Source organism: Mustela nigripes, chromosome 9 (assembly GCF_022355385.1).
Source record: "Mustela nigripes isolate SB6536 chromosome 9, MUSNIG.SB6536, whole genome shotgun sequence".
NCBI lineage: Eukaryota > Metazoa > Chordata > Mammalia > Carnivora > Mustelidae > Mustela > Mustela nigripes.
In genome coordinates, this window is record NC_081565.1 from 2,790,312 (window position 1) to 2,812,987 (window position 22,676).

Sequence of the window (22,676 nt, forward strand, 5' to 3'; positions counted from 1 at the left end):
TGGAAGTCCTGGCGACACTTCCTCCTTCCTGAGAGCCTGGAGCAGCAGCTTGTCCCCCAGAGCTCACAGCCCCTCTTGGGAGGACCCCCAGCAATGTCCTTAGACCAGTCTCAGGTGGGCCATCTGGCAATCGGTCCGGGGTCCGATCGATGGCCTTGCACTTAATTGTGATCGTTGACACCACAAGCCGCGTCAAGTCCGTGTTGTGCCTTTTTCGACGTAACGTGAGAAAACCCACACCCAACAGCCCAGTGGGGCATAGTCGGAGTCCACGGCAGGCCAGATGGTCTTTTTCTACACCTATACTTTCCCAGGAAATGGTGACAGCTGAATTTGCATGATGTAACCACAAATGGAATTGGCAAACTGTGCGTTCATGGGGTTTCGGCCACGAGAACTGGTCCCTCCCCCAGTCGCGCTGGGGAGAGTCAGAACATCCCCTTCCCCCAGGGACACAACCCCCTGGAAAACGGACGCTGGAGGGATGGGGGCAAGGGGTGGAGGGGTGGAGGGAGGAGGGCAGGATGAGTGGGGCTCGGAGAGAGGGCCGGCAGGATGCATGGAAGGAAGCAGGGGTGCGTGCATGGCCGAGAGCAGGTAGGCGGCCCCCAGCTTCTGTGGAGGCCTTTGCAGAACAAGTCTTGCATGTGTCTGGGACCCCGCCTGACGGAATAGGCCCCCCGAGCCTTGGTCCTGTTGAGGAGAAGCATGGGGACCCTGCGGCAGCTCCGGGCGCTGGCTGGCAGTCAGGCTGAGAGAGCCCCGGTTGGGCTGCGTGTGGCTCTCCGAGGAGGCCTGTGCGGAAGGGAGAGGTCTCGGGTGTCCGGACGGGCAGAGAGCCCCCCGCCCCTTCCAGGGCCCGGCACACCCTGTGTGCAGCATAGGAAGACGCGCTGTTCCCCTTCCGAGCTCCAGCCGAGGAGGACGCCTCTGTGGGAGTCTGGGGCCTTCGTGAGGGTAGACTCCCCCTGCACTGCCACCTGGACCCATGGAATCAACCAGAAGGGAAAGGAAAGCCCTTGGCTAGAGGCACCACAGGAGACAGAGTCCCTGTTCAGACGGGGATTCAAGCCTGGCAAGTCCTGTGACTTCACCTCGAGGGCAGGTCTGGTCCGAGGGCCTCCCTGCTAGGGCGGAGGTGCCTCCATGCAGAGCCTGCTGGGCTCGCGGGGTGTCCCCCCCCCCGCCCCCACCGACCGCAGCTGAGCCGCCCTTCCCTGCACGACTTACTGTCCCGGGAGAGCCCCAGGAGCCGGAAGCCCGGCTCAGCTCAGCTCAGCCTCCACAGGCCTCCTCTCCGGGATGCCCAGGGACTCGATAGCCACCAGGCTCCTGGGAGGTGCCCCCTACCCGCTCCCCCACTTCAGCCGGGATACAAGGTGTCTCCCAGCAGCTACTTTCCGGTCATCTGGATGCTCTTGCCAGACCACCGCCCCATTTCTGCAATGGGCTGTGTGTGTGCGTGCGTGTGTGTGTGTGTGTCTTCAAGGCCTGCCGTCCGTGGCGGACTCAGTGTCTGGGTGTTGCAGACACCGCAGCACCTTCCCTCCTCACCCACCCGCCCAAATCAGTCGGCTGAGGAACGGCAGACAGTCCCGGAGTGGAAACCCCTCCCAGCAGTAGGCGCCAGGCGCAGGGGAGGCCTGGTGCTGGGACCGAGCTGGCCACGTGGCCCTCAGGACACAGGGCATCTGCTACGATCACCAGTGTGGTCAGGGCCAAACCGGCTGAGTGGGCTACGCCCGTCGCATGCTGTCACACACGCACGTGCTGATGTGAAAGATCCTCATAGACCTTGCTAGAACAGGCGGCCGAGCACGGATGGCACAGCCTGGTTTCTAAACCTTGGCATCCACTGAGCGCACGTCTGTGACTTCCGGGAGAGAAGCTGTGGGGCTTATAAAAACCGTGCTCTGCCAGACTGTCGCTTCATTCATTTGGTGTTTCGTTCGGCGAGTGCTTTCTGAGCTCCTACCACGGGCGGAGCCCAGTCTGCTGTGCTGGGTGTGAACTGGGGACAGGGAAGAAGGGTCCCTGTGGCCCCAGGGCTCACTGACTAGAGGCATGAGGCTCAGCGAGTCAGGATGGCGGAGAGGGTCGCAGAGGATGTGCGGGTGTGAGCTCTGTGGGCGAGGGTCCCAGGCGGAGACGTGGCCAGTGGAAAGGCCTGAGGTAGGAGCGCGCCGGGTGGGGCTGCTCCCTTCCTTCATGCGGGAAGTGAAGCCGTCCAGGGAGGGGGCACATCATGGGGTATTTTCTAGGGAAGGAGTTCACTTTCACCTCTTTGGCCAGGAGAGTGACAGGGTCTCACCCAAGTCCCCTGGGTCCCTGCTGTTGGCCAAGGATGGATGGAAGGGGGCAGCGGTGTGGGTGAGGCGGGGACGGGGGCTCTGAGCCTCCTCTTCTACTTTGCGGTACATGGCTGGTATCAGCATTCCCTGCCCTCTGGACCGGGCCCGGCTCCCCGCCTCTCCTGTGGGCTGCCCGGAGCTTCTCCTTCCCACCGAAGCCATCACTGGCCGTGCTACAGGCAGGCCATGCTGAGGTGCAGCCCCAAGGGCACCATCTCCTTGTCCGTGAGCACGTCTCCAGGGCACCATGTCCACAGGATGTGATGGGAGCTGTGCTCCCCGCCCCCCGCCCTCTGGAGGGTGCCATAGGCAGTCCTGGCCAACAGCTCTGGGTCCCGGGGCATGAGGATGGCTGTAGTATTCTCTGGACCAGGGTCCCCTCTGTCTGATCCGTGCTTCGAGTCGGCACAGTCTGGACCTGCTCATCACACCCACACCAAGACGGGGAGACAGTCTCCACCAAGTTTCCGTCCGTCCATCCATCCATCCATCCATCCCTGTTAAGAGCAAGGACGCTGTGAGATACACGCGTCCCCAGTCCAGATGGGAAACTGGGAATGCTGAGACAGGGACCGGCTCAGGACCGCACGGCAACCAGGTCAGAGTCTCCGGAGGTGACCATGTTCAAGGCTAAACCCCAGCTTCCCGTACCCGCGGGGCAGGCAGGGGGCGACAATGCCCTCTGCGCCCACCAGGGGGCAGCAGGCGACTGTCCGCGGGGTCAGCCTGAGCCGCGGTCTGGGCTCCGATCTTGGGTCTCTGCCCAGCCAGAAAGGTCATGAAGGGCAGTGAGGACAGAGACCCTTTTCTGCTGAGGCACTTAAGCTGTGGGAGAGAGACACAGGCATGAAGGCGGCGCCCTGAATAGGGCACCCCAGATGGAGGGCTGCGGGCGCCCCATTCCGCCCCAGGCCCTGCGAGGTGCTGTTGACCCTCACAGACAATTCTGGGGAGTTCCGGGCTCCGGGCTCTGCAGGGGGAGGGGGCCGTGAAAGGGGAAGATGCCTGCAAGGCTCTCGGAGAGGGGCGGGAGGGGCTGGGGTTCCCACTATGTCCCGTGGTTCAATTTCTTGGGGTGATGCTGGGGGGAATTACCTGCTCCTGCCTCAGGCCACGCAGGCTCAGTGCACCCCGCGGAGGCAGGTTCCTTCCTTCGTGGCTTCCTCAAAGGAACAACACCTGCACTGTGGCTTGGAGCTCCCTGACCACTGGGCCTGGTTTGGCTCCGGCTGTGACCACTCCTCCCAGGACCTGGGGGTATCCGGGAGTCCAGCTCCTCTCCTGATTCTCTCTGTGGGCTGGCCCCTGGACTGCCCCCCCACCAGGCTTCCTCCTCAGTTGGGGAAGAGGCAGGTTTGAGCTCTGCAGAAGGCCTGGGGGATCCTCTCTGTGCTCACAAGGAGGTGGGGGTGGCATCCAGCGGAGGGGGAGCTAGGCGCCCCAACGGCCACAGGTCCAGAACTCAACCACTATTGTCCAGGTGGGTGGCCTCCCCCCAACCCCAGCGTGGCCTAGAGTCTCAGAGGGGGGCTGTGTCTCGCCTGCGGTGGCCCAGCACACCCGTAATGGGAACCCACAGGTCCTGAGCTGAGCCAGGGTCCACATCACTTCATTGCCAGATTGGCTCTTCATGTCCTTGAACCGTACCCCTGTCGCCGGGGAGGCCAGTTGCTGAAAACACGGCCCCCACCCCAGGGCGCGGATCAGGAAGGAGTTCAGGGCGGGGTCAGTGGACCCTGCAGTCAGTCAGTGGCCGGCCAGGACCCAGGGCCCAGGCAGCTCTGGCCTCCTGACCAGCCCTCTCTCTCACTAATCTCACATATTCCATCTCGGACACGCCAGGATTTGCCCTCTGGGCAGCTCCAAATGGCCGGGCTTCTGGGTCACAAAGGAGGGGAATCCCGGCCTTCGTGCGGAGGTCCGGGTCTGGGGTGGGTAGGGGGCTGCTTTCGGGTCCTTTGCCAGAGCAGAGGATGGGATGGGGGTTTGGGGCGCACCCCCGCCCGTGTGTGCCTCGAGTTATCCCTCCGGGACGGCTTGATGGACGGAAGGGACGCGGGGGCCGTCGGCCCAGTCGGTGCCCCCTCCTGGATCTGTCCTTTCCGAAGGGCCCTGCGGAGGGGCCCAGCGCGACAGGGGCCAGCGCCCGATCGCCGGCGGGCGGAACGCAGGGCCAACGCAGCGACCGAGACCCGGCCCTCCCTCCCCACGCGAGGTCGCTGGCCTCGGGCGCAGCGCTCCCCGAAAGTCCCTGCGCCCCGCGGACGCAGTGGGCGGCCCGGGGCGGCGCCGCAGCCCCCGCCCTCCGCAACTTTGGCGGGCGGCGGGGCAGGAAGTGGGGGTGGGGGCGGCGCCAGGCCCGCGCGCCGGCCCCGCCCCCGGCCCGCCCCGCCCCTGGCCGCGCCCCCGCGCCCCCCGCGCCCCCGCAACCCCGGAGCCGCCGAGCCGCGGAGTCCGAGCGCCGGGCGCAGAGCGCGGAGCCCGCGGGCGGGGCGAACAAAGCGGCGGCGGCGAGGGCGGCCCAGGCCCCGGACGCGCCGAGCGAGCGACCCAGCGGCCCTTTGTCTCGGGCGGGGCAGGAGCGGCGGCGGCCGCGGGGCGCCCGGAGCGCAGCATGCGGCGCCCGGCGGGGCGGGTGGCGGGGCGCTGCGGCGGCGGGCGGCGTGGAGCCCGGCCCGGGGCCCGGGGGCGCCCGCGCGTGTGAGGGGGTCCCGCGTGCTGCTGCGCGGCGCCCACCCCGCGGCCGCACGTGGGCGGGAGCGGCGGCCCGCGAGGAGCCGGAGCCGGAGGAAGAGGAGGGACGCGCGGCGGCGCAGCGGGGACCCCGGGCCGCCCGCGCGAAGCCCCGCCCCGGCCCCCGAGCCCCGCGCGCGCGGGCGGGATGCCCCGCGGCCGCCGCACTTCGGCCCGAGCGCTGCCCTGAGCGGGACCGGCGGAGCGGCCGCCGCGGGCGCCATGGAGCAGTGGCGACAGTGCGGCCGCTGGCTCATCGACTGCAAGGTCCTGCCGCCCAACCACCGGGTCGTGTGGCCCTCGGCCGTGGTGTTCGACCTGGCGCAGGCGCTGCGCGACGGCGTCCTGCTCTGCCAGCTGCTGCACAACCTCTCCCCGGGCTCCATCGACCTCAAGGACATCAACTTCCGGCCGCAGATGTCCCAGGTGAGGGTCGGGGCGCGCGGCGGTCGCGGGGACGGGGGGGGGCGCGCCCTAGGAGGCGCGAAGTTGACCAAAGTCCCCCCGGCCCGGGGCGCGCCGCCGCCGCCCGTGGGCACCGCCGGGAAGCGGCCCGGGCGGGTCTGCGGCGCCCGGGTGAGGGGGGACCCGCCGCCGCCGCCCCCTCTCCCGTCCCTCCGGCCCCCGGGGAGCCAGCCACACCCGGGGGCCTCGTCGGGCGTCGTGTCCCCCGGCTTGGTGGCCTGGTGGCGGGACCGTGGGGAACCCGCCGGGGGCGGCCTGGGGAACCGGCGGGGCGCGGAGCCGTCGCCCGAGGGCTGGAGGGAGCGGGAGGGCTTGGCTGACCGCCTCCCCTTGGATAGGACCCGGCCGCTTGCTGCGAGCGGCAGCAGCCCCCTCCCTGGCTTCCGCAGCACCGTCAAGGGTGGCCTTTGTCGTGGCCGAGGCGTGTGGCAGCCGGCGGGCAGGAAAATGTCTGCGCAGCCGGCAGGAGCTGCTTGGCTGCCCCCTTAAAGGGAACTTGGCGAAGACTTGAGCAGAATGAAGCTCCGGCCGGCCCTCCCCCAGTCACACCGCTGGCTCCGCCCAGCTCCATGTGAAGGGGTCCCGGGCGCCCAAGGGGGGCAGCCCTGTCCAGGATGGACCTTCCTCTTAGCCCTGTAGCCCCTTCCTCTGTGGCCCACAGCAAGTCCGCGTGGACAACAGCGATTCCTGTGTGACATCGGAAAACCCGCTAGGGAGAACGGGGATGGAGTGAGTCACGGCTTTTCCAGGCTGGGCTGCACGGCCTCTGCCCTTTGGCTGGGACTGCGTTTCCAAGGAGATGAGGGCATCCCCTCCTCCGGGGGGAGGGAGTGGCTGCTGACAAAGAGGAGCCCTGGGAGGGTAGGGGGCTGCTGTCCCACTCAGCAATAACAACCCAGGACCCCGGAGGCAGGCGGCCTATTGAGGGAGCCTCTGCGTGCAGGGGTGCGGTCTCAGGGCTCCCCCGACACCGGCGCTGTCCTTACGCTCTCTCATGCCAAGGAACCCGGAGTTCCCCGGGCCAGATGTCCTGCTGCATGGTGCTTTCATCAGTCCGTCAGTCCTTGAGTCTCTTCCTCCCCTCTGTCCTCTGCTGGGGGTGGGGACGGGGCTGGGCCGGAGAAAGAGGACAGGAAGGATTGCAGAGGGCAGAGCCGGCCACGGGCGGGAGTGTCTGCCTTTGGCTGTCAACGGCAGGGGCTGCCCAGGCTTGCTGGCTCCTGGCGGGCTTCCTGGCTGGCTGGCACAGAGGTCGGGGCTAAGGGACACAGCCTGGGGTGGGCAGGTCCACACAACGGAGGCTGGACCTGGCTGGCCTCTAGGTCCCGGGGCTGCCCTTTCCCAGCTGGGGTTTGGGCAGGGCGTGGGAAGTGGGGGCACCCTGGCTGTGCAGGTGGCTTGGCTCAGCTGCTGTGCTGGAAGTACAGAGACATCCTGGGGTCCCTAGAGCCGTCGAGGGGGCCGCAGCCCTGACAGCGGCACAGTCCCTTTGAGCCTCCCCGTGTCACAGCCTGTGAAGGGTATCAAGGGGGACTCGGTGCTGGGGAGAAGCAGACGGGCGAGCGTCTGTGTGTCTTCGTGGACATGTGCTCGCTGAAGTCACTTTCTAGGGAGTTGACCACCTTTGGGGCATCAGTTTCCCCATCTGTTTAATGGGAACAGCAGTAGTAAGTGCCTTAATGCTGCCTGCGGAGCGTTCCCCGAGGTTAAGGTGGAACCGTCCTCAGTGCGGCGCAGAGCTGACGTTAGTGATTCTAGGTGGGTCCTCGGACACTGGCAGGGACCACTGTCTTGGCTGAGGCTGAGGGCTGGTCTCCCTGACCTCAGCCTGCCGGTCATCTTGTAAGGGTTGGGGTGGGTCACCCCATCTTTGTTTTTCTGTCGCCGTGAGAACCTGTGTTCGTTGGGTCTACGCCTTGGCTCCGTCTGTATATTCACAGTTAAGGAAATCATTCTCTTTGGCAGGTCTGGCCGTGCCGGTTTGGGAGAACAGCCCGGGGGCCTCTCGGTGTGGCCGGTCTCTGTGATTCAGGGAGCTTGCCATCCCTAGAGCGGGGGACGAAAGATGTCCTGTTGGTCCCCGATGCTCGGATCCCAAGGACAGTGCGGGCTTCCCTCTCTCACTGGGGAGGGTCCTGGGGAGGCCGCGCCGCTCCTGTTTCGTAGATGAGGCCGCTGACGCTCAGATCCTGTGGCCTCGGGTCACACAGGTCGGAAGAGGGGAAACCAGGCCACGAGCTTAAGTCTCCCTTGTAGGACTGCCAGAGCGAATTCGATTCCGCAAGCTTTCCTCGAGCCGTCTGGCTGACTTTCGTTCTGTGGCTCCTGCCGCATGTCTGCTTCCACGGGGAGGATGGGGTGCACGGTGGGTGCCTGTGTTCTGTGGCGAGTCGGGTCTGCAGGGCCTTCCGGCCTCCGTGGTCCTGGAGAGCCGGACACCCGTCTAGCCCGGAGGCCTCCATGTTGTCTCCTTATTCCAGAAGCCCGTGCCGGCTTCTCCTGGTGACATCCTGTTTTCAGAGGATGGCGTTGGGAATGTTCCTCTCTCTGAGCTGAACTCAGCTGGGTTATTGGCCCCAGAGGAGCAGAAGAGCGTGTGCACTTATGGGGCATCTGCGGTGTGCAGAGCCGGAGGCTGGGGGTGTTCGTGCAGAGCGCCGGGAGGCCCCTCCGCCGTGCCCTCCTGGAGCCGGCAGGCTGCGCTTTAATTTTTTTTTTTTTATTCCAAAATGCCTGGAAGCCACCTTGGGTTTAATTAAGATAATTAGGTATGGCCGCAATCGCTGATCCTAACGAGAGATCCTGTGTGTCTGGAGCGGCTTTGGCCGTGGACGTCCTGAGGTTGCTGACGCCAGCAGAGAGCCCCTGCGCTGTGTCCTCGGTCTGAACCCGGAGGGCACCACCCGCCCGGCCTCTTGCCCACAGTGCCCCGGCAGGCCTCCTCCCCGGAGAACAGATTGTGAAGCCTGGCACCCGGGTTTCCCCCAGGATAGCTCCTCTGCCCACGCCCCCCAACCCTGCCTCAGGCCTGTTGCCCTCTTCCATACCTTTGCCGTCAGCATCCATGATGAGCTGTGCCCTTGCTGGTAGAACTCCCCCTCTCTGGGCCTGGTTCTTCCTTGGAGGAGCTGGTCTAGAGGCCCCTCCTCCAGGAAGCCTCCTCTGATTGCACTCTCTTGGTTCTCGGTGTGGCGAGCCTGGCTACAGCCCCCCGTGCGCCAGGGTTTAGGTCGCTAACCCTGTACTTCGGGTGCTTTTACTCCAGCCAGCACGTGGGGGCCACACTCTTGCTGCCTCCTCTGCAAAGCCCCGCCTGGAGGGTGACTGGGGCGAGCCTTCCTCTAGGATGTCATCTCGGGGGCTTCCGAGGCAGGCTTTGTGCTTGGCGAGAGGCTGGGGCCGCGTGGCCGGGGTCCTGCTCTCATGACGCTTCTGGAAGAGCGAGAGTGTGGCAGTGTCGCCCAGATGCCCCCGGCTGCAGAAGTGGCCTGTAGGCGGCCCGCAGGTGTTCGGGGCTCCTGAGGGCAGGCTGCCGGGGCCTGGGCCCTGAGGCCGAGCCGTGCGACACCAGGGCAGAGCGCGGCACCGAGGAACCCTCGCTTCTGTGGAAACAGGAAGCCTCTTGTCCTTTTCCAAATTTTGGAAAATATCTTAGACTTTCGGAAGAGCTCCACGTGGCTCGCCCCAGTGGAGATGAGGGGGAAATTTGGGGCCCCCACGCCGAACATGTCAGTGCGTCGCCCGCAAAACAAGGGCCTTGCTCTGGGTGAGCGCAGCTCAGCCTCTCAGCCCCGTCTCAGGCGTGACCCACTCATGTGTGCCCCGGAAATGCTGGTTCAGGAGTAGGGGAACCGGAGGGGTGCTGTCTGCGGTCCTCCTCAGCCCCTCGGTCCGGGGCAGCCCCGCAGCCTTCCCTCGGTGCCCAGGACCTCGACACCCTGTGGGTTCCAGGCACCCTTTGTGGCAGAGCGTCCCACCTCTGGGTCCACACCCCGTGTCGGGTGTGCGCCTGCGTGGGGGGGACCAGCGACGGTGTCTCGGCTCCGGCTCCTGGCCTGCAGGTGGCACGTGCAGCCTTGTCCCAGGCGGTGTCTGCCTGTCCACTCCGTGCCGTCGCTCTGTCGCGCCTCCGGTGTTTCCTCGTCCTCTCTTCCTGCCAGCTGGCGTTCTGATTTCCTGTTTCATTCGGCGGGTTGTCATCCGTCACTGGCCTTCGTTTCCGCGCCCACGTTTGACCCGGGAACTGCTTCGAGGCAGCTGCTCTGCACTTTAAGGTGTTCCCAGCAGATCTTCCTCCCTCCGTCCCTTCCTTTTTCCTGTTTTATTTCCCTCTTTCTTTCTTTTCCTCTTTTTTCCTAGATTTTATTTATTTGAGAGAGGGTGGGAGAGAGGAGGAGGAGCAGCACAGGGAGACCAGCAGACTTCCTTGCTGGGCACAGAGCCCGGCTCTGCTCAATCTTACGACCCCGATTTCACGACCTGAGCTGAACTCAGGAGTCGGATGCTTCACCGACTGAGCCACCCAGGCGCCCCGTGTTCTCAGCCACTTTCTGGAGCAAGACGTCTTTTTGCATTCTTCCCTGTCCCAGCTCGGGAGTCAGCCCTTTCTCGGAGGAGCTCTGGTTCCCTCGTGGCGCGGGGGGTGTTTAGAAGCCAAGATCTGGGTGCCGGTGTGCACAGCGCTGCGGGCTGTCCCTGCTCCCCGCGGCCCGCGCGGTGGGAGCTGGTGCTGTGTGTGTGTGTGTGTGTGTGTGTGCGCGCGCGTGCGCAGGTGTAGATGGGTGTGCTGTGTGCACGTTTCTCTTTGTTTTCTGTCTGTATCACGGCTGCCAAATAGAAACACGTGAATTCCTTCCATATTTCAAAATCTCTGGTGACCCGGTTAAAAAGGTAAAAAGAAATGCACGATGTTAATTTTAATAACACGATTTAGCGAACCCTTGCCTTCTCAGCAGGGTGATATGGCCTCCAGTGTGGCGGAAATCAAGTCTTTGGGGGTGAGGAAATCATGTTATTTTTACGTACAGAGCTCAGATTTACACAGAGTATAAAACAGACGCACGGTACCTCTGTGGCACTGCGGCGTCGTATGGGAGGTCGGCCATGAAAAGCGCTCGGAAAGGCTTCTTGGGGTGAAAGTGGAGAAATGTGGACTTCCCTGACCGTGGCTTTCGCACGTGGCAGGGATTAAGGCTCTGAGTGGGCTACCCGGGGCCTGGGCTGGTGGCCGAGGCCACTGCACCGGGGTCCCATCTTTGGTGCTGGTCTGACCGGCTGCGAAGGACCCTGGGCTGTGTGTGGGGGGTCCTGAAGCTTGCGTGTGGGTTCGTCAGGCAGAGCCCGTGGGCATCAGTGGCCCACGTCATGGGAGGGCACCGCCTGGCCGTGGTGGTGGTTGGTGGATTGTTTGTGGCTTTGGTGTCGCTGGGCTGGGCTGGAGCCTGGAAGTGTGCTCTGCATTTGGTGGGGAGGCCATCTGGGCCCTGGACGTGGTGTCCCTGTGCAGAGAACGGGGGCTCCGCTGAGCCCGGGGTCATGTGTGCAGCAGCCTTGCTGGAGGCCTGATGAGCCTGTGTAGCCATGGGGAGCCCCCACCCTGTGCCTCATTCATTCAAGCTCTTTCTTGCACAAGGTTAGGGTGGCCAGGGGTGTCCCCACTCTGGAGAGGGACTCTGTCATCTTTCCCAGAATTGCGGTGGGTCCTGCTCTGGGCAGTTGGCAGCATCACATCCTCCAGCCTCTTCCTCCTGGCCTCGTGTCCAGGCCACGTCTGTGTCCCCGGCTTCGTGGCTTCTAGGCGTGGGATATCTGGGACAGACAGTGCTTGCGGGGCCGGGGTGGCAGGGTCCTGGTTCAGTCAGAGACCCAGACATGAGTCTGGCCGCTTTGCCGGGTGGGCCTCCGTCCTGACTGCCCCTTGACAGGGCCTGTCTCCTGCGGCGCCCCGGCTGACCACCAGCGCCCTGCTCCCGGAGCAGAGGCCGGCACTGGTCTTGTGTCCAGGACCAGACGGTAAATATCTGGGCCTCGTGGGCCAGACAGGCTCTGTCGTAACCATTCAGCTCTGCCCTCCTGGTGTGAAGGCAGCCGGGCCGATCTGGAGACAAGGAAGTGTGGCGGGGGCCAGCAGACTTTACGGAGAATGAAACTTGAATTTCCTATCATTTTCATGTGTCATGAAATATATTCTTTTGATTGTTTAAAAATGTAGAAACCTTCCTTAGCTGGTGGCCTGTACAAACCGGGGGGTGGGCTTGCCTGCGGGGCTCAGGGCCTGTCCTGGGGCCTCTGAAGGAGCCCTGGTCCCTGGTCCCCGCCCTCCCAGAGTCTGCTGTCACATCTCCACTTGTATCCAGGGCCCTCGGACGTCCTTGGCAAGGATCAAGCTCTCTCCACCTGCGCCAGAAGTTGGGCTAAGCGCTGGGGGCCGGGACCTCATCTCCTCCGTGGAGGGCTTGTGGTGGGGCTCGGTCCTCAGCCCCACCTCACAGGAGAGGCAGCAGGGACCACCGGGGCTGAGTCCCCCAGTGTCTGGAACGGCGCGGACATTTGCTGGCCTCTGGAGGGGCAGTGGGGGGGTCCACTGCCATTGGCCCCTGAGCTGCGGTGGGGGTCTTTGTGGCACAGGGTCGTGGGCCTGGCTGAGCCCTGGCCTCCTCGTCTGCACAGGGATGCCCGTGGCCACCTTGCAGGCTGCTGGGAGGGTTTGGTGGGAAACTGTGGGCCCGGCACTGTCTCTGCCTCACATCTGGCCCCATAAGTCTCCCTCCCCAGGCCCAGGTGGCGGCGTGGTCCTGCTGGCTAGCCCAGCCTCCTCCCCTGGCCAGTGGGCCCCACCTCGCCTCTGGCTGCCCAGCTGCAGCGGAGCCTCACGGAGGTTAAGAGAGGGTGGGCGGCCAGCGCCTGGATTGGACCTTCCCCCCTGCCCTGCCTCCGGGCCCTCCCGCACCTCACTTACCCTCCAGCCCCGGGCTAGGTGGTGGCTGGGTGACGCCCAGAGAGATGGAGGATCCTTGGCCAAGGAGACGGGGCCCAGGACCGGATGGCAGCCCTGCCCCTCCGTCTGCCGGCGACCTTGGGTGCCTGCTGGAAGGGTCTCAGCCCCTTTCTCTGCTGGTTCCGTCCCAGGAGCTCCAGCGCTGGACGGGGCAGGAGGTGGGGACAGACGCGTGATTTGCTGTCCCATCTCTGGGGGCTGTGATAGTTCTTATCAGAGACAGATGCTTGGATCCTGGAGGGAAGGGACTGTGCAGGGCTTCGTGGAGGAGGTGGCCCTTGAGATGGCCTTGGAAACTGGATGCCTTTGGGTAACTGAAGGGTAGAGATGGGTGGTTGCTACAGAGACAGGCCCCCCAGGTCTTCTAGATCATAGCTGCCGGCTGTGCCCTGTTCTGGAAGGCTTGGGTCCCTGGCTGCCCAGGCCAGCACGCCCCCGCGTCTCAGGATACTCAGGGTGACACCGGGTTGGGCACTTCACGGAGAGGCCGAGGCGGCTGCCTGAGGTCCCACGGCCACATGGAGGTTGAGCCTCTTGCCAACCCGCAGCCGTCCCCTTCTCCTGCTGCCCGTCGCTGGGAGGGAACTCTGTGTCACTGGCACGTTCGCTCTCACCCGCCCATGGGCGTTGGGTGAGAGCGGCAGAGACCCCCGACTTTGTGTCCCTGACTGTCTGGGGGGGGTCCTGGAGAAACAACATGGTGCTTCCCGACGCGGAGGAATCGAGCAAGCCTGCCAGTGGAGTCTTCCTGGGGAGGTGACAGGGTCCTCGACGTACCGGGGGGAGGCCTGGTGCCCGGAGTGGACGCTCCAGCCGCTGCCCACCGCCTGCGCCGCGGGGGACTCCCTGCCCCCAGCTGTGTGGGATGAGCCTCTGTCCCCTGCCCCGACAAGGCCTGCCCTGCTCAGGCCAGGGAGAGCCTGGGGGCAGCCAGAGGAGCCCCGAGCCTCTGGGCTCTCAGCCTGTAGCTGTTCCCACTGTTTCGGTTTCTGAATCCAGAAGATAAACAGGAACAACAAATGCGTGACCGCCGAGGGCGGCGGGCCTGGGCTTGAACTGCCCCGGGACCCCGGGGCGGGGGCACCTCCCTGTTCCGTGGGCTTCATGTGCCTGTCTCTGTAGAGGTCATAGAAGGGCTTCAACACCCCTGCGTGTCTGCCCCGCGTCACCTTCACCTTGAGCCTGGGAACGCTTCTGTTGGTTTGCCGTGTTTTGGGCTTCGGGCCTCACAGGAGCCGCGCCCGTGGTCCCGTGCGGGGGCCGCCGCCGTCCTCCCGCTTGTCCGCTGGGCTCTTCAGCCTCCAGGTCTTTACAGGAGTGGGGGGGGTCTGCCCCCTGCTGCCCCCCCCAGCCCATGCCGCCGTCTGTGCGGGGAGGGGCGCCTGCCGGTCTCCTGCTGTCTGCCTCCCGGCGCGCCCCGAAGCTTGCGAGGTCCCGCCGTGGCCTGACAGGTGCGTCCCTGACACGTGGAAGGTGGGTGGTGGGCGGGCAGGTGCCAGAGGGCGTCCCTGGGAGCCCCTGCGTAGGTGGGCTGTTGGGGTTCCGGGCGTCCGCTTGCTCCTGTGCTGCCCCCCGTGCCCCAGCCCTGCTTCTGCCTGGTTTCCTCCCTGAGCACCCCTTCCTTTCCTGGGGACACACGTTGCACCGACATTTACTTGATTATCATAGCTGCGTCCTAGACGCAGGATGTTGCCAGGGGCCGGTGGTGTGGCCCCGTGGCCCCAGGAGGGGGGGCCTCTGCAGAGGTGCACGGGCGAAGCCACCTGCCAGGGTCCCCCCAGTTCAGAGGTGCGGGGCCCCACCGGCCCTGGCCTTTCTCACGCCAGAGCTCCGAAGCCCCCGTCTGGCCTCTCTGGCTTGGCTTCCCCGTGGGGGCCGGCTGTGGTCCGTGGCACGGCTTCTGTGAGCGTTGGCCCCTGGGGGTGGCGGCTGTGTGCCGGGAGGCCTCCGTGTTGCCCCAGGAACGGGGAGGTGCCCTGGTGACAGTGGTCACGGCTGGAGCAGGGACCATCCCAGCTTTTAACTGTAAGCGGGTGTCTGGTTCCTGGGGGCGTCACCACACGTCCCGGGCACACAGGACACCTCAGGAAGCTTTCGTCTGTTCACATCCCGTGTCAGGCCCCTGGGGTGGCAGAAGGTCTGGTCCCCATGCTCATGGCAGCCACATCCTGACACCCTCCCTCCCCGCATTGCCCTCAGCTCCTCCCACTCTTAATCTGCCCCTCCACGCGCGGGATGGGGGGCGGGCCCCCGGCTCATCTGGCTGCGGGGACAGGAGCGAACGGTCGGTCCTTTCAGGGAGGGACGAGACCGCTGTGATCCGAGCTGTTTCCCTCCGTGGATGACAGGCTTCGCATGGGAACTGACTCTGAACCATTCGGTTTCATTTGTTTTTAGCCCAGAGCTCAAAGGAAGCAGGCTTGCGGCCGGGCAGTGGGGTGTGACCGGGCTCCTGGGGGCCTGCCCCATGGCTGCTCCCCCGGGCCTCCGTGCTCCTGGCTGCACAGGGAGCCGGGCTCCCCCTCCCTCGAGGTGTCCGGGCACAGTCGGGGTGGCGAGGGCTCGGGGCTGGGGTCCTGGCTTCCCTGCTGACCACGGTGGGCCCTTGCGCTGCACTGTTGTGGGGTCTCAGTTTCCCCCTCTGTAGGATGGGTGTGAAAACTGGCATCCTTCTCAGTGGATGAACAGGCAGAGGCAAACAGTGTGGCTGAGCCTCAGAGACGTCGTGCTGGGGGGGGAAGCCAGACCCGAGAGTGCGAGGGCCGGGGAGGCTGGTGTGATTCCCTGCTCGCGTGTGTCGGGCACAGGTGGAAGCTGGTCAGGGGAGAGGGCCCTGGACTGGCTGCTCACGGTGTGGCCTTGTGTTTGGGGCCACAAGGCTCTGGATCCAGATCGTGGCACTGGTGGCACATCACGGCGAAGGAACAGAGTCGCTGACCCTAGATTTCGTTACGTGTCTTTGACCCAGAAAAGTAGCATCTCCTTGTGGGGCTGGGAGGAGTCCGTGGCAGGTGAGTGCACACCCTGGGGACGTGCCCTGGGAGCCTGTGCTGGCCGTGGTGGGGACCCGCAGGGCCACCGTGTGACTCTCAAGAGCCCTGCACGCCTTTGCCCGTGGCCTCCTCCTTCCTCAAGAGACGTTAAAAGTCCTGCATTTATGACTGGGTTGACGTCAAGGTCAGAATACTAATAGCATCTATTTGCATATCGTCTTTGAGCTCGCACACATTTGGGCTCCTGAAAGGCCCTGCTAGGTCTGAAGGGTGAGTCAGCCCCACGTGGCCTCCCACGTGGCCCGTTTCTCGGGCCCCTTCTTGGGTGGGTGCACCCCTGGGTACGCGCTGCTCCGGGACGCAGGGCACCGGGGCCGGCATGCCCCGAGGTGCCTTCCCCCTCCAGGGGTGAGGAGTCCGGGAACGGCTGCCTCTGCTCCGGGCTCTGACTCAGTCCGTGAAACACGGTGGCCGGGAGAGCTCGGGCGAAGACAGATGGGTCCAGGGAGCCCGCGAGGCATTAGGCGTCGGTTGTCCCCCCGTAGCGTGGGACTGTCCTTTCTCGGTGCCGCCGCGGGTGGATGGGAGCAGGGCTCGTGGGGCATCCGGAGTCGCCCCTCGAACGAGAAGGGGTCCCGCGGCCCAGGTGTCAGGAGGCGGTGGGGGTCTGCGCGCGTGTCCTCTCTCGCGGGAAGCCGGCCCGCGCCTGCTGCGGGAGTCTGCGCTCTGGCTCGCGCGTCGCGTGCCCGCCGCCACCCGGCAAAGGCAGGAGAGCAGCAGTCCCGGGGCCGCGGTGATGTCCGGGAGCCACGCAGCGGAGGCCTCGGCGTTCAGTCGGGATGTGGATTTTCTCCGTGTTTCTGGGAGAGCCGGTTTCCCCACGTCCACGGCCGCGCTCCCGCAGCCTCCCTGCCGTCCCTCCCGTGGGTCTTCCCGCCGGCCCGGGGCTCCTGCCGGTCTCCCCTACGGGGGCCACACGCCGTGTCTGGGAGTGACTGCCGGAGCCGGCGAGTCCAGGCTGTGAACCCCGCCGTCCGCAGGCGGCAGGTGCGCACCTGCTCCGGCCCCGCAGGGGGTTCGGAAGCCCAGCCGCATTTCTGGGGCTCGTTGCTGGAATTAGGTGCGAGTGTGGACGATTCCGAGGGGACGCTGGGGTCGGGAGGCCAGGTGCGGTCTGCTGTCTGTGCTGGCTGTCCGGCCAGAGGTCCCGTCTCTGTGCCTGTCCGCAGTCCAGACAAGTCTGGGCGATGTCCTCCGCCTCCCGTTTTGGGGCTGGCATCCACGCTCCTGCGGTGGCGGAGGGCTCCGGGCTTTGCCTGTGGAGCTCTGCCCACCCTGTCTCCTTGTGGGGAGCCCTGGCCGCCCCCTGCTCTGGTGCTGGTCATGCCAGGGACCACACTGTGGACCAGCGTGGGGGTCCCCGGGTCCCCGTCCCACGCCCTCCCTCCTGCCTGAGCCTCTGGCTGGTGGAGCTTGTGTCCTGCAGGGTGGGACAAGCCCCAGCCTGGGCACTCAGCGGAGCAGCTCCGGTACTCAGCCTTTCTGTTGCTTTGCCCTGCGGTGGCCCCGGGGACGTGCAGGCCAGCGCCGGGACCCAGCCTGACTCTGGGTGGTGGGCTGGGGATCCAGTCGGCGTTCCTTGGGCGTGACGTGTCACCTGCTGTGCTGCGCCCGGTCTGGGCCGCTCCCAGAGTGCCCGTGACGCGTGGGTGATGGTAGTCAGTCACAGGACTGAGGTGCTTGGTGGTCACAGACCTGGCCCTGGCGGAGGACGGCCCGGAGAGCGGAGGCCATCGGCAGCCGGTGGAGAGCCTTGGAGGCTGAGGCTCAGGGAGCGCGGGAGCTGGTCCAAGTTCGCAGGTAGGGGATGGAGGCGGGACTCAGACCCGTGGCCACCTGCCCACCTGCGGCCCGGCACCCTCTCCCACGTGGCGCCCTGGGGCTCCTGAGTTGTGTGAGGGGTGGGAGCCGTCGACACCCTGCCTCGGCAGCTCCTGTGCCGCAAACTGGTGTCTTTTTTTCTCTTAACGCGTGTGTGTAGTGAATTTTTTTTGTTTCTCAAAAAAAGAGAAGACAGAATGTTCACGTACCACTACCTTCTCATGCAAATAAACCTTGGGAGAAATTGGCCTGTTGGCCTGCCGTCTCTCTGGGTGTATTTTGTGGTAATTTAGCTGCTTAAATGGAACATCTGTTCGCCAGCCAGGCTGCAAGGCAGCAGAGCTGAGGCTGGCAGGAGAGTCGGGGCAGGGGTCCGTCCGCTGCGCGGGGCTCAGGACCCAGCCGTGCCCACCCCCTGCCCCCGCGCATGGAGGGGCGCTTGGCCCTGAGGACCCCGTGCCGGCGACAGGGTGCGGGAGCCTTTGTCCCTACCCTGCTGGGTCCGAGGGCAGCTGCTGGTGTGCGTGGCTCTGCGTGGCCGGGCTCAGGGGAGAAGCCCGTGTCTTTGCAGCCTGCGTGGGCCTAGGGGACCCTTATCCACGGGCTGCCCTGGCTGTGATTCCTCCTTCAGCGGAAGAAGGGCCATCGTGGCGGCATCGGGAACCAGGCTAGGCCCGGGCTTGGACCTGCCCCACCGCTGACGTGGCCACATGCACCCCTGGACACGCTTCTCAGTGACCCCTCCCCTACCCCCGCCCGCACCCCAGTGGGCTCACCTGTGAAACGTGCTGCTGTGTGAGCAGGCAAGGTCCCCAGAGGCCCGGGAGCCTGGGGGTCGGTCCCCTCCTGTGGTTTGGACACTGCTGCTTCCTGTGACGGGAGCTTTGGGGACCCACGGGCACTGGTTTCCATACGGGTCCCTGTGGGATGTAACGGGGCTCCAGGCCTCTCTGGGAGGGGTCGTGGTCTTCGCGGCAACCGGATTCTGGGGGTGGCGGCTTCCTGCCCGGCTGCCTGCCCTGCTGCCTGCCGGGCCTCCTCCTCCCAGGTCTTTCCCTGGGGCTCTTCCTACGGCCCCGCAGCTCACCGGGACTTTCCAGCTCACAGGGAACATTCACGAGCACCTGGTGCCTGTGAGCCATTGGCCCTCAGGGCGAGTGAGTCTGGGGGACCGCCAAGGGGAGCCGCGGTCAGCTCTGGGGGAGGCTGGAGGAGCTCGGAGCCACGGCCTTCCAGGCTGCAGGCAGGACAGTGGGTGGGCAGGAGGCTTCACCTGGGGTGCAGAAGGGGGCCAGAGAGAGCATGACATCCTGGGTTTGGCTCCAGAAGGTTCTGCTTGGCCGCAGCGCTGGGACAGGAACGGGAGGCCACAGTCAGCAGTCCGGGACCTGAGGCTGGGGAGGACACGGATGTGGTCACCCCAGCAGGAAAACTGTTCCGGCCCGCGCCTGGAGAAGGGAGAGAAGCTCCGGGCTCTGGGGTGCTGGGGGAGGCAGGGGCCTGGCCGGCGGCGGCCCCCATGCGGGGTGATGAGGAGGGTGCCCTGATGTCGGGCTCGGACAGTGGGGGAGCTGGTGGGGCTTGTCCAGATTCGCCCCTGGGGCTCAAGGTCTGCTGTTGGCCAGCGGCCCGGGAAGGCCCAGCTCCCCCAGCGGTCTGTCTGGAATCTGCCCTGCCCCGGGGGTTGGGGGACGCTTCAGCCCCGCCCCGTTGTTCTCTGTCTGGCTCTGGATTTCCTGCTTTTTTTCCGGTCTCTGTGTGGCTGACCCTGTCAGTGTCCAGGCTGGACTGGGGGTTGACGGGCTGGCCCTGGCCTCGGTGGGACAAACTCTGCAGGCCTCTGAGGGGCCAGGGCCCCCGGCCAGGGTGACAGACGCCTCCCCCTAGCATGGGGCTCCATTCCAGACTCTCCCTGAGCACAACCTTCTCGATCACTAAGGGTTTTGCCTCCGTAAGCGCACGGTTTATTCGGGTTGTGAACAGGTGTCCTCATTTCTCAGAAGCGCGCGGCCGGCGCGGCAGAATCCGGCTCCCCGGGGAAGTGCGGGTCCCCGGCCTGATTCATCTCCAGGTAACACGACGGCCTTTGCGAAGACCCAGCAAGACTGCTGCAAAACCCAAAATAGTCGCGTGGGTTATTTTTAAGTGATTTTTGCTTGTGGAAAGAGTGGTTTTTCTTAAAAAGGGCTCTGCTTCGATCGATCTCTCGGAGACCGCTTTATTGCTATCGATTCAGTAAGGCTTTAATCAGGAAACAACGCTGCAGCGGCTTCTGGGGAGGGTAACTCGCCGGCCTCGTCAGTCTCAGCCGGGAGTGTTTGCCGCGACCCCGGGGGCCGCACGTGAGCCAGCTGCCCTGTGTCTCGTTCTCAAGGCCTGAGCTCTGGTGGGGCGGACCCCGAGACTGAGCCCTGGGCTGTCAGAGCACGGGGCACCCTTGGTGGACAGTGCGTTGGTGTCAGAGACCCGAGATGCCCCTTCTCCTGTCCCCCGCTTCTGAGAGCCACCAGGGCCTGTGTTGGAGGCGGTGCCTATCGGGGAGGAGAAAGGGACCGTGATTGTGTGCCGTGTCCCTTGAGGGGATTCTGGGCTCTGCCTTCTGCTCCAGGACCCTGGAGGGTCATGGCCTGTCCCCATGTGGTTTGTGCTTTCCGCAGGCCCTGGTGTGGATGGGACCAGAGACACACGTGGGTACAGATTGAAGGTTCGCTGGTCTGTTTGCGGCCCGGAGGACGCTGTGCGCATGGCTGGTGTCGCGGGCGTCCCCGCGGAGCTGGGGCCGTCACCCTCCTCTCCGCCCGGGAGCCTGATTTGTCACTGCCACGCCTGCCCGCTGAGGCTTTCCGCGATTTCACGTGTGCCGAGGTGGAGACTTTCACCGTGTCCCGACCGCTGTGAAATCAGCGTGGGCCTCGGGGCCTCCCAGGGACAGGTGCGTCAGACCCTGGGGTCCGCTCGGCTCGCCGCCTGTGAACCCGCCAGGAAGGACCTCAGGTGCCGGGAAGCACGGGGAACACCTGGCCGGCGGGTCCAGCCTGCGCCGTGACCTTGAGGCCGGCAGGGCGTCTTTAGTAAACCAGGAATGGAAGTGGAGACCCCCCCCCCCCCCCGAAATATCAGAAACAACGATTTCTAGAAAAACGGTTCAAGGAATTAACAGATCCAGCAGCTCATCCCAGGCCAGCCTCTCAGTTTCCTCCTTGTTGGTAAAATCATCCCTGAGATGGTGGGGTTTCTGGTTCCCGGGAGCCTGGCAGGGTCGGGGCCGAGACCTCTCCTGCCAGTGCCTGGAGAGGAGAGATGGGGCCTGGGTGGGCGTCCCCGGCCACCCCAGCCTGCGGCCCCCCAACCTGTGGCCCCCCCGGGCAGCCCAGGCACCCCGGCGGGGTGGTGAGTGTGGGGGACAGAGCCGCTCCACACCCAGCCCCTGGGCCCTGGTCGGTTCCTTGCTCTTCAGTGCTCTCTCTGTGCCCACCCATGAGTTTTGGAGCCTCTGCTCCCATGTAGGCCCCCCTCCCGCCCCCCCTCCCTCCCCCGAGCAGTGATTGTGGTTTCGGTGTCCTGAGTGTGGGGCCTGGGGACGGGGCTGGGGCACTCGCCGTCTTGGTGCCTCCCATCCTAGGTAGTCTGAGGTCTGGCCAGGGCGTTCCAGACTGTGGGGCCCCAGACACCGCCTTCTTCCACCCAGGTTCTCACCGGGGGGAGCTGGACTGTCCACGAGAGCTCCCCATTTCTCCTGTGCTGCTGTGGAGGGTTCCAGACTTGGTTCTGGGCCCGGCCTGCCTGAAGAGCAGCCCTGGGAAGGTCAGGGAGGGTCCCTGCATGCGGCTGCTCAGCGGCCGTGTGGATCAGTGATGTCTGCCGGGGCGTGGGCGATGGAGCGGGACCCTCTGCTTACGTGCCTTTCCTGGAGCAAGCATCTGCGGTCAGCCTTGGAACGGCCCGGGGGTGCCCAGCCGCGTGACTGCCCCCTTCTCCGAGCACCTGCTGCTTCCCCCTTCTTGGGCTCCTCCAGGGTAGCTGGGCTTAAGCACCCCCCTATGACCTCCCCTGCCTGCTGCTCCCCGCTCTCAGCTGGTATTGGCCCTGGGGGCTTTTCACGCTCTGGCCTGGCAAGGTCGGGGCTTGGCTCAGTGCAGCCACGAGGGAGCTGCCACTAGCCTCCCTCGCCCTGGATCTGACACTCCTCTCTGGGTCCAGGACCCCTTTTTCAGAGTCCGGGACCCTGAATCTGGACCTGGATCTGGACCCCGTCTCTTCTGACCCGAGATGCCTTCTTCCTGGCCCCAGACTCCTTTACTGAACGGAGGGTGTTGTAGTCGGGTGATGAAGCGCCACGGGCCTGGGCTGGCAGAAGGTCCCACGGAGTAAGCAGTCTGGAGAGAGGAAAGCGCCTCGCCCTGACCGAGGGGCACCTCCCTGTTCTGTGACTGTTGGTGTCCGCCGCCTCCTCCAGAGGAGGAGAGCGAAGGCACTCAGCTTCCCCTTTCCTCTCCGGTCCCTGCTTGGTTTCCTGGCTCGAGGAAGCAGTTGGCGGTGCCAGTACTTGGGAGACAGGATTCGGAGTGAAGCTCCCTGAGCCAGCCTCCCGGGTGAGTGGCTGCCCGCCCCGAGCCCCTGGGCCACCAGCCTTGGCTCAGCGGTGGAGGCCTCTCCAGGGACCCGGGGAGGCGGGGAAGGATGGCTCAGTCTCTCGTGGTTAGCGTTTTAGTGGCCGGATGATGAAATCCCCTACAGGCCAGAACTTTCTGGGACTGGGAGGGGCAGCTCTGACGTCCCCGAGCTCCAGCAACAGGGTGTGTGGGAGCAGACCCTGTCTCCCTGGGGCAGCTGGGTTTATGATTCTTCCCTGTGACCCTGCAGCCGTGAGCGGCATTTCCCGGGAAGGACGGGCCTCCGGGTGTCGGCCGGGCCCTGCCACCTCGAAGGCATCAGGGCACAGTCCCTCCCAGTCAGTGTCCAGGGGCCCCAGGCGTCCCGTGGCTTGAGACCCCACAAGCCAGTGTCTGCCTGCATCTTGCCTTCTCTGCCCTGTGTGTCTCCATCAGCTTCTGACTGCCGGGGCTTGCCTCTGGGTCCCCGTGCTCTGGGCCGCCCCGGGCCACCCTGTGGCTCTGCAGCTGGCGGGCCGCATGGCCCTCCCCACCCTGCGCCGCTCCGCTGCACTCTCACTTCCCTCGGCCGCCCCCCTGCTCTCAAAAATAACACCCGGGTGGGCGGCACCTCGCAGGCCCAGCCCAGGAGCCCAGCTCGAAC

The 22,676-nt window shown here is 65.4% G+C and overlaps 1 protein-coding gene across 5 annotated transcripts in view; it reads left to right on the forward strand.

The window, feature by feature from the left end:
• The first annotated feature begins 5,230 nt into the window (after positions 1–5,230).
• VAV2 (vav guanine nucleotide exchange factor 2) overlaps positions 5,231–22,676 on the forward strand; it is a 146,221-nt gene continuing 128,775 nt past the window's right edge. For 3 of the 5 annotated variants that reach the window (XM_059410390.1, XM_059410386.1, XM_059410388.1), the window contains exon 1: positions 5,231–5,510. In XM_059410390.1, coding sequence (XP_059266373.1) covers positions 5,307–5,510 — 204 coding nt within the window. In that variant the 5' untranslated portion in view covers positions 5,231–5,306. Of the gene's footprint in view, positions 5,511–19,234; positions 19,492–20,063; positions 20,353–22,676 lie in introns of those variants that run through there. The other 2 variants (XM_059410387.1, XM_059410385.1) reach the window with 2 other exon arrangements.